The sequence below is a fragment of the Diadema setosum genome, chromosome 18 (genome assembly GCF_964275005.1).
Source record: "Diadema setosum chromosome 18, eeDiaSeto1, whole genome shotgun sequence".
Classification (NCBI taxonomy): domain Eukaryota; kingdom Metazoa; phylum Echinodermata; class Echinoidea; order Diadematoida; family Diadematidae; genus Diadema; species Diadema setosum.
This window is the reverse complement of record NC_092702.1, coordinates 16362336-16376600: the sequence shown is the minus strand read 5'-3', so window position 1 is coordinate 16376600 and position 14265 is coordinate 16362336. Positions and strand designations below refer to the sequence as shown.

The window sequence follows — 14265 nt, the reverse complement described above, 5'->3', positions numbered from 1 at the left end:
TTCTTGAACGGCCCCGCCAGGGGGCATGGAAGAATAACAAACAAGTAAATGTTTTATGGCTAAACAAAGCCATAAATAAAGATGTAATACAGAAAGCATATATATACTATATACATATAATGAACTTCAAAAAGCAAACAACGACGGTTAACAAAAAAACGATCGAATAAGTAAGACAGTCGGTACTTAATGGCAAACAGTGGCAGTAGTATCTTACAATATATACATGTACAATGTAAAAGAAAAGTAATGACGAGACATCAAAATCTGGCCATTATGATCTGACAGAAACGTGACAATTTCTTTAAAACTCTTACGTTCTTAGAATTAAAAAGCTGCTTCATTTTCAAGACATTCGGTCGGCGAGCATAATAGGTCTTAATTAAAACTTTGCGATCCGTTTCAAAGAATGGACATTTAAACAAAAAATGAAACTCGTCACCTGGATCATTCATTTTACACAGGGTGCAGGATTTAACTTGTTGATTAGGGAGATAACGTCCTTCACTAACAGGTAATCTGTGAATTCCACATCTAAATCTACATAATGCTAACCGTTCCAAATAATCAAGTTTAATCAAATATTTCTCAAAAATGTAGCTTTCTTTAAAAATCCTATAGTTAGTGCAAAGGCGGTTTCTATTAACTTCCGCACACCAGTTCTGCTGACCAATGTCATTTAAACGAAGACTGACGGCTGATTCAACCCATTTTAAATTGAGGATAATGGCTCGATCAGACCAAATATTAGACATACCGCATTTGTCGAGAATATCTTTCACCTTTACTATCCACTTAGACCTAAAAATTTCTTTATCGTGCAATTGACGTAAAAGGTTATAAATAATACAAGACAGTTTTGATCTCCCATTTACATTTCCATTTAATCTAAGCCAAAAGTTCACCATGCGCTTCTCAATGTTGTAAGTCAGGCTTACCCTCCCGAGCTCACCAAACGCCATACAGTTAGCTGTTCCACGCTTCAAACCTAAAAGACTCTTAAGAAATTTCTTATAAAACATTTCAATACATTCTAAATTTTCATGACCCCAAACCTCACTTCCATACAGTAAAATTGGAGCAACAAGGACATCAAACAGCTCACATTGCACATCGACTGGCAAAGATAGTTTCCTGGCTTTGCTTTTCAAATGGAACATAGCTCTACGTGCTTGATTAATCTGTTTTTTCATTGCTTTATTGAAAGAGCCATTATAATCAAAGATAACCCCAAGGTAAGTGTAATCATATACAACGTCAAGAGAACTTTCCCCAAACATAAACTGAGGAAACTTACGAACACGACCTCTGGAAAAAATAACCACTTTGGTTTTACTTGTGTTTACAGTGAGTTTCCATAAATCACAATATTTGTGAACAGCTGATAAAGCACACTGGAGCTCTTCAGCAGACTCCGCAAATATTACAGTGTCATCAGCGTATAATAATACATACAGACTCAAAAAGACCTCAACATCCTCATCACTTAAATGTTCCCTTATTGCAGAGGAGCACATATCTAGCCCTTTATAATGTCTACTAACAAAATATTCAAAATCATTAAGATAAAGTGCAAACAAAAGGGGAGATAAATTTTCTCCTTGGCGTACACCGATGTTACAAACAAAAAATTCAGACAAGTTATTACCGAGTTTTACACAGGATTTTGCATTCTTATACATATTATAAACAACATTAATGATTTTCCCATTGATCCCTGATGATGTGATGTGGTGATGATCTATGGCATTTTCTGAGAGGTCCCGTCCGCGCCCGCGCGAGAACGGCCTCGGACACACGTGCACGCCGGCTTCCGCGCTGTACGTATGCATGCATGATACACATACGCCGATATCTCGAATGTTTACGCGGTACATGCCAGCGCCATGCCATGCGACGGGTATAAACGCCGCGCCGACGAGGATAAAAATAGAACAAGGTATCTTCATTTCATGCGTTTAATATTGAGGAGAACCCCGTTTAGATTCATTCCATGTTAATATTGTGCCAAAATCTTGATAAATTCAACGGTTTAAGCCAATTCAGGTAGCCCTGTGCATGTTGTAAATGTTACATCTATAAACCCGTTATTGTTGTCCCATGCATACACATCTGTGTGGGAATTCCTTTTTTGCTTGGTGCACGCAGCATGCATGAGCAGCTCCTAACTGCGACAGCCGCCACACGTAGTGTGGCGGCTGCGCCGTGCTCCCATAAAAGATCTTCATGTTGAACAAACGGGTGCCTTTGCGGCGCTATATTTCCTTAATTTTTCAACAGAAACTACTAGGAATACTTACATGGGTCGATGAAACCTAAATGACTATCATCGGCGACTGTTTGATGCATTTCATTGCTTGTGATGCACAAAATTATGTCTTATAAGCAGCTCACCGATGTTCACAGAATTCACAATCACATGCACAAGCGCACAGAATACTTGAACTATAACATAAGCGAAACAGTGGGGAAGCCGCCAGGACCGCGCCTGGCGGCGCGGTCTTCGGGGCTAGAGCAGCTCCTAGCATGCAGCTAGCAGTCTGTACTTGAATACATGTAATAAAATAGATCTGTGTGAGTACATGTAGGGAGCCGGAAAGAGGTAGCTGTATAAACATGCACGTTCTGCTGAAAGAAAAAGCCAGATAAATTTTACTGTGATTCACAGGATTTGGTGGCTTCTGCTAATAATGACCATGATGACCTTGTTGAAATGTGACACAAATCATTGCAAATGGGCCTAGATCAGATAGTTGTAGATCTAGTCTACCTAACCAGTTACAAGTCCTAGGTCCTACTTGCAGTTTTAATTTATTAGACTAGAACCATCTACATGGAAAGAGTTCCATACATGTACCCCCCACTATATAGACCTACATGTACATTGTTTGTATGACGAGCTTCCTCTGAAGTCTGCATCACCCTACGTGTAGTTATTAGGAGTTACGGTACCAAGGACACCGAGATCAATATTAAATTACCCTAACTCTAACCCTAACCCTAATCCTAAACTGAGTAAACTCTAAAATCCTAATCCCAAAGCCTCCTAAACTTAATCATGTTACTTACATTGTATACATAAACACATAGCGGGGGGTACATATGGAACTCTTGCCAGACTACATACAGCTGTACTACAGATATAGCTCTTGATTTCGCTTCTTGTCACTGCTTGTCTCAGTCATACCCTTATACATTGTAATCATGATAATAATATATTGAAATCTTTGAAGGCTTCTGTGGTGGTAGAACGTTGGGTGGTAGAAGGCTTCACGGTGCACCACATATTCTTTCTGGAGTATGTGAGTGGCCCTGAAAAGGGCCTACCCAATCACAACGTTTCGGCAAGCATGTTCTCGCTGTTCTCGAGGGAATGTTCCTTGTCTGTGTTTTTCTACAACTGCCTCGTACAGATCCATACATTGGATACTGTATACACTTGTATTGCCATTGATCTTTCTTTCCACACATTGTACTGTGTATGGTTGTTCAGTGCAGTGCAGTATGAAAGTATGTATGCTAGCAAGATATGCTTCAGTATTTTATAGGTACAATAGTAGACATACTTGTATTTGGTATACTGTACATACACAATTTTAGCAGTAATACATCAGATGTTGGGGACTGCATGCTACTGCATGTTCAACATTGCTACTAGTCGATATTTGTTAGAGGTCACACAAGTCTGCTAATTTGCTGTGTGAGCAGATATGGACCATGTACATGTGCATAGTACGTTAAATGTGTGGGAATTTCCAATGGCAATGCAGACATGTACAATAGTTCTACTTTGTATTATTGTGAGTTTTTTTTTCACTTAAGTTAATTGTGTATGTCCAGTTTTCTTCGTGTTACAGTTTTATACACATGTATTGAATGTAAAGTGAGTTTCAGGTGTCCTTTTAATAGAAGGAGACTTTTTCATGTAATATTGTACCTTGTAAGCTTCAACAATGGTGGATTCAGAGGGGGGCACACTGAGCGTGCATTCCCTCTTTATTTTTGGTGAAAACAAAAGAAACGAGACATGAAACTCGTCACACTGACGAGTTAGGTGATACGCCTGGGGTCATCAGATGTCGGTCATCTGTGATCGACAAAGAAAAGAATGTGATATAGGCACCTTGAAGTTATATTGAGCGTGCATGCAAAACGGTTTCTCTAACCACTCGGCCACGGGACATCCACGGAAACGCTAAGGCCGAAAAAAAAATGTATAGATATTACAGGGGGAAAAAGTCAATGCCCACTCAACAATTGTGGCCGCGTGAACATGTATTGCATTGCTAGAAGGAAATGCGGCCTTGTAACGACTGAGGTCGCTGTGCCATTTCTGGCAATTTCGGAAAAATACGTCCCGCAGACATAAAACCTATAATCGGCTGATTTTGATACCTTGCCTTTAATCACAATTTTCAGTGTGATGACGTCATCAAAGTACAAAACAATGACATGGACTTGAAAGACAATTGCTCAAAGTACAACACCTCCGTTGTCGTCATTACATACTATTTGACAGAGTCAGGATGCAACATTCTGCAGCAGTCGAAGCAATGTGGTCTCCAACACAAAACAGAGGGATATTGTGTGTGTGTGTGTGTGTGTATAGGTGCGTTTATATACGAACGTAATTTCTACATGGACGAATGTGTAATACACCATTGAAGAAAAAAAAAGTAAAATAGCTAGGTTTATTGTTTCGTGATCTTGTGGGGTTCGAACCCGCACGAGTGCAACCTCACGTCTCTGAGACGGCGCCTTTAACCACTCGGCCATACGTCTCGACGAGAAAATATGAGGAACGTAAACTTATGTATGTGAAAGATGAATCAGGAATCGATTCGTCCACATTCCATTCTCATTTTCAGTTTTAAACTGCAAAATTGTCAACCTCATGAGAAGATTTCAAAGAACAAAATGCATGATTACTGCAGCTTATTGTCTCAGCTACAACATACTTAAATTTCAGAGGAAATGAAGCAAAATCAGCTGAGATAAAGGTGCTTAAACGTTGTCAAGTCAATGGATGGTTTTAAAAAAAATCACTTCCCATAGACATAACACGTAAACTTGTCCGATTTTGCATCTTTACTTTTAATCACAATTTAAAGTATGATAACGTCATCAAATTTCAAAACCATGACAAGGACTTGAAAGGCAAATGTTAAAAGTACAACATATGTGAATTTGGGATAATATTGAGCTTAAACAACAGAGATACGAGCAAATGAATGTTAGAAACAGTACCTCAAAAAAATTAATTCCACTTTTTTGATTTCAGATGATGATATGATGACGTCATAATGTATTTCGGGAAATATTGATACTTGAAACGTTATTTCCAATTCATATGCTTTTGTAATATGCAATAAAAACATAGGGTCAACGGACTTTTTAAAGAGCTATTGCGAAATAAACAAAGACATGTTTTTCGCTATATTTCCACATAGACGCGCACACGAAATTTCAACTTTGACGCCAGCGCATTCCTTTGTTATAGGTCAACATCGATCGGAAATCAGTGGATATTGTTACTCAAAGTATCAGGAATCCAAATCAGTCAAAAAAATTGCATTTTCATGTTGGTTACGCCCTCTGCGCGCGAAATTGCGCGGACGGACGCGCCCGCGAGAAACTGTTTGAAACGCTTAAAATTGTCTGAAACTTCGAGATTTCCCATTGGGAAGTCGTTTTGAGCCTTTTAAAATTTTGACGCGCGCAAACGCGCGCGTAATGAAGACCTGGGTAACTAGCGTTAAAAAGTAAGATAGAGCGTGACCTGAACTTTATGTCCACCGAAAATGACGCAGAAATTACATCTAGTTATGAAGTTATGATCGATCATGTGACAAGGTCCGAAAATCACAAAATGGCGCCTAAATGACGTCATAGATATGTTACTGTCATGAAAACCTTATTGTGGCTAGATATTGTTATGAGACATGTTGACTGAAAATTTCATGTCAGTCCGTAATGTCATTGTTGAGATATTGACGACACAAAATTGTCCAGAAAGAAAGAAGAATAAAAAAAAATAAAGAGAGATTTTGACAATCACAATAGGTGATACGCTGATAGCGTATCACCTAATAAAAAGAAAACATATGGGGGGGGGGGGGAAGAATCCATGCACCCCCATTTTTTTTTTTTTTTTTTTTGCAAAGGTGCCTCACCTTAACGGCATTATACTGGATCCGCCCCTGTTCAGTACACTGTTGTGGTATCATTTTGTCCCCAGCTTGCATTGTGTTTGTTGCTTTAAATTTCAGAGACTCCAATCCCAAGCACCTTCTGATCTGGAGATTCTCCAGCCTGAAACCCCTAGAGACTCCAAGTTGATATGTGCATCACGAGTGCAAAGCGCGAAGTTCTTTGCAGCCAGGGTCCAGGGCCCTTAAGCGGGCCCTGGAAGCTCTGGGGTTCTAGATGCTCTCTCGTGCTATCTAAGGCTTATTTTTCAACATACGATGGCAGTATAAAGTAAGAAATCCTTTCCTGTGAAAAGCACAGAGTCAGGGCGGAAGAAATTAAATCTCAAGCGGGAGAATGGGAGAGTTTGCTAAAATGGGCTTTCGGCAGGAGATCTCCCATCGAAAGCGGGAGAGTTGGAGTCTCTGAAATTTATGTGTGTGTATCTACGTTCAATATTGTATTAGGGCTGGAAGTTTACTAGTTTGCCTTAAAGAGTAATCAATGCAACTGTACTGTACATTGTATTCATGTAGACCTGCAATTACAGAATATATCACAATGTGAGGTCAATTCAATGATGGAGTATATTCAGTGTAAATGTGCTTTTATTGTGCGATGTTTTATTTTTTGCTCAGGTTCCAAAGTCAGGTACAGTGTGTTTGACGAGACAGTCGTGCCACAATGTCCGAGTCTTCTACTCCGGACCATGGACTCCGCTCCAGGTTGTGTTCGTCTTTTCTATCCCAGCTCTGCGGGGACTATCGGGAGTCAGACCTGGTTATGCTGGACCACTCGTACTCCAGGGCCTGGAACTCGCATCCCAACGCCAGCCATGCCAAGCCAGCCCGCATGCTGTTTGTCCCCAAGGCTCTGCGTCTGCAGCCTTCAAAGCGCAACCATGTGTGAGTAGTGTCTGCCACTTTTCTGCCATTTCTCATTGTGTTGAACTATACATAACTGTAAAAGGAGTATGAACATTCTTCGATGCTTCAGCCATCTGTCTGTAGGACAGCATGCATATTATTTGTAAGGTATGTATTCAATGCAACTATCAATTATTTTTTTTGAAAATTATTTCAATCACTGGCCAAGATCCAAGAAGAAAAAGAAGGTATGGAAGAAGAGGAGAATTCACGTTTGGCAGAGTTCTGAAGAATGAGGTGACTTCCAAATTATCTGTGTCTTTTTCTTTCCAAGTGCAGGGCACGATTCTGACAAAGTCAGAACACCAAAACTTGCTTTCAAGAATTTGACTGATGAGGCGCAAGCATGATCAGGTGCACAAAAAAACATAATGTGTTGGGTGAGAGAGTGTATGCACTGTGGCTGTTTTGGTCATGTAAACTATGGTCAGGCAGGGCTGGTCAGAATTAAAGGCATTATTCACCGTTTGCAGATCAAACGAAAACTGAGCTGTAGTGCTTCAAAATAGTTCTAAAATGTGAGTTAGGGATAGATACATAAAAACATCAGGGACAGGAATCATTATGATCAATGTTATTAATTGTTAAGTATACAAAATGTGAACAATAGTTATAATAAAACTATTTCTAGACTATAACTGTCAACAGTTATGGTTTATTGAGAAAAATACTCATATCTCCTTATAGTTTAGGCTTTTTTACAAAAATTTTATATGGTAGGATGTTTTGTGATACAGAGATTGTACAACTGACCTACACATATGCATAAAATGTGATAACTAGAACATTTTTTAAATCACTGCTCCCAATGTGAAACAATACCTTTTAAGAATCGAAAGGCTGCTTGTGTGCAGTACGCCATAACGAACATGTTCAAATGCCATTAAGCCTTCAATTTCCAGAAACCATATCCTTTCTCTGTTTTTGTGCTGCATGTTTTTATCATATTTTCTTATTTTTTATTGTGTTTTATGAGATGGGGCAAAAATAATTTGATGAATAGATTCATACAATTGTATGTGCTGCATGTTTTTATCATATTTTCTTATTTTTTATTGTGTTTTATGAGATGGGGCAAAAATAATTTGATGAATAGATTCATACAATTGTATGTTCTTTCATTTCATCCCCATCTCTTTCATTTATGATCATTTGGTTTGATTGCAAAATTTACAAAGGCTTCTTGATTACTGAACTTATTACTGAGTAACCAATGTGTTTTGGAGGAGAGCTGTGCTTGTTTCTCTCCCAAATTAGGAAATGCTTTTCAAATATGACATTTCTTTCCAATTTTATTTGTGCAAATGAGATGAATTGAACATTTATGTATAATCTTCTCCAATAAAAGATATTCTGTGTAGCGAAACTCAGAGGTACAAGATGATGACTTCTGTAACATTACAACTTCCCTTTGACTTGATTGGTTGTACACTGTAGCAGGGCATGTGAAGACAATACAAATAGCTTAACTTTTGTTTCAATGACTTTAATACATACACTGGAGATCTGGGGGAAACCTGGCTTGAGGGACTATGGAATGGGGGAGGGGCAGGCTGGTGTCTGGCCCCCACCCCCTGCTTCCACTAGCTTTTGCCTCTTAAAGGGAAAGAATAAAAAATAACCCATACATTGTATGAATTTGAACACTCTTTTGTGGGTTTGTGCCTCTCCATCAGGTCAGGATGGGGGGGGGGGTGGTTCACTGTCAGACCTTTGATATTTAGTGTATAGTACGCCATATTTAACCTGTTGAGGATAGACTACAATGTAATTAACACTCATTTCCCCTAGACACCTGCCTGAGTATTCTCGAGACTCATCTTCAAGGGGTAATACTGAGTCTAATTTTTCGAGAATCGGACTTCCCGACTATTTTGTGACTAGCTAGATTTATGGTCGTGGAGTACAGTGCTGAATGGAGAAATATACATGTATGTGTGCATGTCGCATGTATGTCGGGATCAGAGTTAATATTTTCGCATGTCTTATTGCAAATAGCACCTGACTCGCAAAATTTGCAAAATAACAACTTAGCAAAATCTTTTGCATAATTATACAGTTTGTTAAATATTTAAAGGACAAGTCCACCTTCATATACACGTGCATTGAGTGAATGCAGCAATATTAGAACATCAGTGAAAGTTCGGGGGAAATAGGATATTCCATTTAAAAGTTATGAATTTTTAAATTATCTGCGCAGCCACTGCTGGATGAGAAGATTACTACAGTGTATGATGTCACATGCGTTGAATGATAAAGGAAAATATAAAGAGAATTTCACCTGATTGTATTTTTTGAAAAAAGTGCACAATTCCCCGACTTGTCCCTGACGTACATTATTCCCCCTGCCTTCTGAAAGAGGCAAGTCAAGCGTTCTTTCATTATGCAAGGAATGTGAAAATATGCTGAATTTTCTTTAAATTTTCTTTATATTGTTCTACACATGTGTCATCACAAGCTGTAGTAGTCTTCTCATTCAGCAGTGACTAGAAGCAGAAACTTTAAAAATTCATAACTTTTGAACGGATTGTCTAATATCCTCAAACTCGCACTGATGTGTTCTACTAATATTGCTGAATTCACTCAATCCACATGTCTATGAAGGTGGACTTGTCCTTTACAACAAAATATGGGCAATGGTCCCAAATTTTGCTGTGGAAAATGTGCAGTATTAAAGTTACAATGTTTAATTAATGTGTATGAGTAAGAATAGCATTAGCATGATATTAGCTGTAATGATGTGAATCTACATGTAAAATTGTTGAACACAGAAAAGCGTTACACATAACACATTGCATTAGCCTGATGTAGTGAGTGGACATCTTTCCTTTCTTTCTTTCACTCTCACAATGTGGAGTTGCGAAATGCAAGCGACTATGCACTGCATTTAACCTGTTGAGGACGAGTCCCAAGTATACTCAGGCAAGAGTTTGATGGGAAAAGCGTGTTGTAGCAAAATCAGCCCGTCCTCAACGGGTTAATAGCAAGTCAAGTACACTACATGTACTGTTCGTCATGGGCCTTGGTAGAATAATATTCTATTTGTGGACACATTGTATACAGTACACAATGTGCAATGAACAAGTACGTGTGCATTGGCGCATAGTGTGCATTAAAGGGGAAGTCCATACAATTCTTACAATTTTACACCATATAGAATATAAATCTACAAAGCACTCCATGAATAGATTTCGTGTCAGTTAATGTGGTTCTTGAGCAGAGAAACCAATACTCTGGAAAACCCCAAACAAAGTATACATGTACAATATGTACACTAAACAAGGATGATGACATAGAGGCTCACATATTTCAGAAATGTAACAATGTACAATGTAATTCCATTACAATACTGCTTGCAGTGCTTAACATTTTACCTGTACCATTCTTTTGTTCTGCTTCCTCAAGGCCCCACTCATACATTCTTATGGTGAATCTGCCATGTCATCATCCTTCTTCATTGTAAATTTTGAAAAATGTATTTTTTCCTCATCCTATACATCACTATACATACACTGTACAATTGTACGTACACTACGAAACTCTGTACATATAAGTGTACCCAGAATAACCAAGTTATACAGTACAAGTTCAAATGCAAAAGTCTGAAAATCATGCGGAGGTCTCCTTTAAACAAGTCTGTGGGGAGTGGGTAGGGTTCAGTTATGGGTCACTAAGTGGGTTTTCCCCCTTTACCAAGTGATGTCATTGAGGGGAATCTCAGTGATAATCAGTGACAGAATTTACTAGTACAATAAGAACTTGTTTGTGGAGCACTAATAACATAGTATGCTGTATTTGTACATTGAACTTATCAGCAGGAGTGGATCCACGAATTCCATAAAGAGGGGCACAAAATTAAAGGGGTGCGAACGTCCCCTCCCGCATTTTTCTCTTTTTATTTCTTTTGTTTTATAACAAAAAGTAAAGGGGGCGCGTGCCCGATGCACCCCCACCTGGATCTGCCACTGATTAGTACTACTGTATACAATAGTTACGTTCAGACGGGAGCCCTTAACCTCAAAGTTAGGAAACTTCGAGGTTAGAGCTTGTAGTTAGGGACCGTGAAGACGCACTCGTAGTTACCAAACCTTGAGGTTTGCTCGATGTTTCGAGCCACGAGAAATCTTATGGTTAGCGCTCTAACCACGAGCCGCGGGGGGTCCTCACTCGTAGTTAAGCACTGTGTGGACACAAAAAACAACGAACTCGAAGTGAAGAGTGACCTCGCCGTAAACTCCAGCCCCCACAATTTCCCTCTGCTTCCGGGTCAACCTCCCAAACGTACACCACAAATACACTACACGTGAACATATATATTTGATTAGAATTATTATCGCAAATACGACAAAATTAATTCAACAAATCGAGTATATATGAATTGTATTTACGTTGAAGTTTGACCAATGAGAGACTGACACTGTCTGTTCCGCAAATACGTCACACCCCCTGTGATGAGCGGCGGCACCTTCGAAACAATGGCTGCATGCAGAGACGGAAACATGCCCACTCGGAGCTCTCAAATTCTCTGATTTTTCTCTCTTTGGACAAATCTTATAAGATTGTTCCCTTGGCAAATGTGGGAAGTTATCAACACCCAATCTAATGAGCAGAATTCATGTTTTGGGTTTATTTCCCCTTTAAGTACTGTATGCAGCTGTATGTACAAGGTATACAATGTGCAAGCCTGTACACATGTAGAGAGGAAAACTCCTTAAAGGACAAGTTCACCTTCATAAAAATAAGGATTGAGAGAATGCAGCAATATTAGTAGAACACATCAGTGAAAGTTTGAGGAAAATTGGACAATTGATGCAAAAGTTATGAATTTTTAAAATTTTTGTGTTGGAACCGCTGGACGAGGAGACTACTACAGCTTGTGATATGTGTACAACAGTATAAAGAAAATGTAAAGAAAATTCAACGTATTTTCACTTTTTTTGCATAATAAAAGAGCACTTGACTTGCCTCTTTCTAGAGGCAGGGGGAATAATATTACCCATAACATATGTCGGTAACGAGTCAAGGAAATGTGTACTTTTTTCAAAAGATGAAATTTTCTGAAATTCTCTTTATATTTTCCTTATATTGTTGTACGCATGTGACATCATACAGTGCAGTAGTCTTCTCATCCAGCAGTTACTGCACAAAAACTTCAAAAATTCATAACTTTTGAACGGATTGTCCGATTTTCCTCAAACTTTCAATGATGTGTTCTACTAATATTGCTACAATTGTACATTCTCTCAGTCCTTGTATGTATGTTTATGAAGGTGAACTTGTCCTTTAATCTAAAGCTTGTTGTACATGTAATTATATCAGTGACCGTGCATCACAAAACCAACAAAAATTCATATGACCACAGTTTACAATTTGTACATGAAGACTCAACACACAAGTTGTAGGTAAAATGGGTCAACCTACACGTAGTCAATGGCTTATTTTGATCAAGTTCTTTCAAGGGCTATTCCTCGATAACATACAGTACATGTATAAGTTTGGATTCTTAACCCTATCTTAAGGGGGGTGGGGGGGGGGGTCAAATTGATCCCCCCCCCCTTGACATTTCATGTGATGATTCTGCAATGCGAAAAGATTTTGCTGTGCCATTTTTAAAGTCTTCTTCAGATTTTGAGACCAAATTTGCAACATCCGGGTACACCTTTTTGAAAAAATTAAAGTTATCTAATGTTTTGTACATACAGTTGTACATATACATACAATGTACATGTAGACTTTGATCAGTATACATACAATGTGCTGAACATTGTAGTCAGTATGACTGTTGTTTGTCGCTGTGAAATTAGCCTTTGTCAAAGTCTTATTGTGTAGTTCATGCAAGAGGAGCAAGCAGAGCATCAGTACATGAGACTACAAGTCGAGCCGTAAATAAGAGCCAATACGGCAAAAGAAGCTCCTGCATTTGTACACGATTCACTCCGACAGCTAATGGGTGTACATGTACAGAATGTATGGAGCAATTTCATTGGTTGGTACAGCTGTTTGAATATGTACCAACTGAATCATTCAGAAGTCCTGAATTATTGAGTATCATCTTAAAGGGTGTGTACAGTTCTGGTTGAGGTGAGGATTTAGCTTTTAACATTTTGCGAGATATTCAGAAACCACTCTAGAAGATGTCAAAGAGCATGCAATTCTAAGGGGTATCAAAAGTTTATTTGATGAAAATCGGTTTTGAAATGGCTGAGATATCCCAAAACAAGGTGAAACAGATCCTAATAAAAGGTGTGGCCTGTCGCCTTTTATTATTATCACTTTTTTGGATATCTCAGCCATTTGGAAACCAATTTTCATTATCTCACTTAGGAATGTTCAAAACATGAATCCCCACCTCAACCAGTACTGTACAGTCCCTAAGATCTCATTTTAGCTTATTTGAATAAACATCAAAATGCATTGAGAGTCTAAATTTGGTTACCTACAAGTACATGGGTACATATTGTATTCCACAATGGTACATCATAAAAACTTCCATGTATTCTAGATGTAATTCTTTGTTTGTTTGTTGACAAGTACTTTTGTTTTTCTTTGCTTTTTCATTTGAAATTATCATTGACCACCTTTTTGCTATAATTAGCATGAAATTTATCAGTCAAATTATAATAATGGGAAAATTAGTTTTTCTGAGTTTCATGACAGAGCATTGTTTTTCCATAGGAAATGTACACAGATAACAAAATTGTGCCCATTTTAGGGTGACGTGCAGTTACAAAGATGGGCGTGGCTTCGTAACTTTGTTTGGGCATCACATATTTGGTCTAAAAAATTGGGCAAGACTTGAAAAAAAGAAAACATCAAGAAACCTCATGACAAGGCCTTCTTTGTGTAGCAGAATTATTGTGCAAAATGGGGGGGGGGGGGGGAATTAGCCCTGTTAGGATTAAGCTGCAATACATTGTACCAGAAAGCTTATGTGTATCTTCTAAAACCAGGGATTCCCCTTTTTGGGGGGTGTTTTCTGACAAGACATTTATATTGGCACATTTCACAACACAGACAAAAAACTTTGTGAATGGTATTTTGCATCCTGCACCATTTATGTGTGGCATCCATGCAGATATTACAAGTATTACCAGTGTGACAAAAGGCCCTAACACCCTCCTCCCCCCCCCCCCCCAATAGGTACATTGTA

At 38.6% G+C, this 14265-nt stretch overlaps 1 protein-coding gene across 1 annotated transcript in view; it reads left to right on the top strand.

Annotated features, from left to right (window-relative positions):
• Window positions 1-1876: 1876 nt before the first annotated feature.
• LOC140241574 (uncharacterized) overlaps window positions 1877-14265 on the top strand; it is a 53531-nt gene continuing 41142 nt past the window's right edge. The window contains exons 1-2 of the mRNA XM_072321309.1: window positions 1877-1939; window positions 6828-7094. Of these exons, the coding sequence (XP_072177410.1) occupies window positions 6874-7094 (221 nt within the window). The 5' untranslated portion in view covers window positions 1877-1939; window positions 6828-6873. The remainder of the gene's footprint in view (window positions 1940-6827; window positions 7095-14265) is intronic.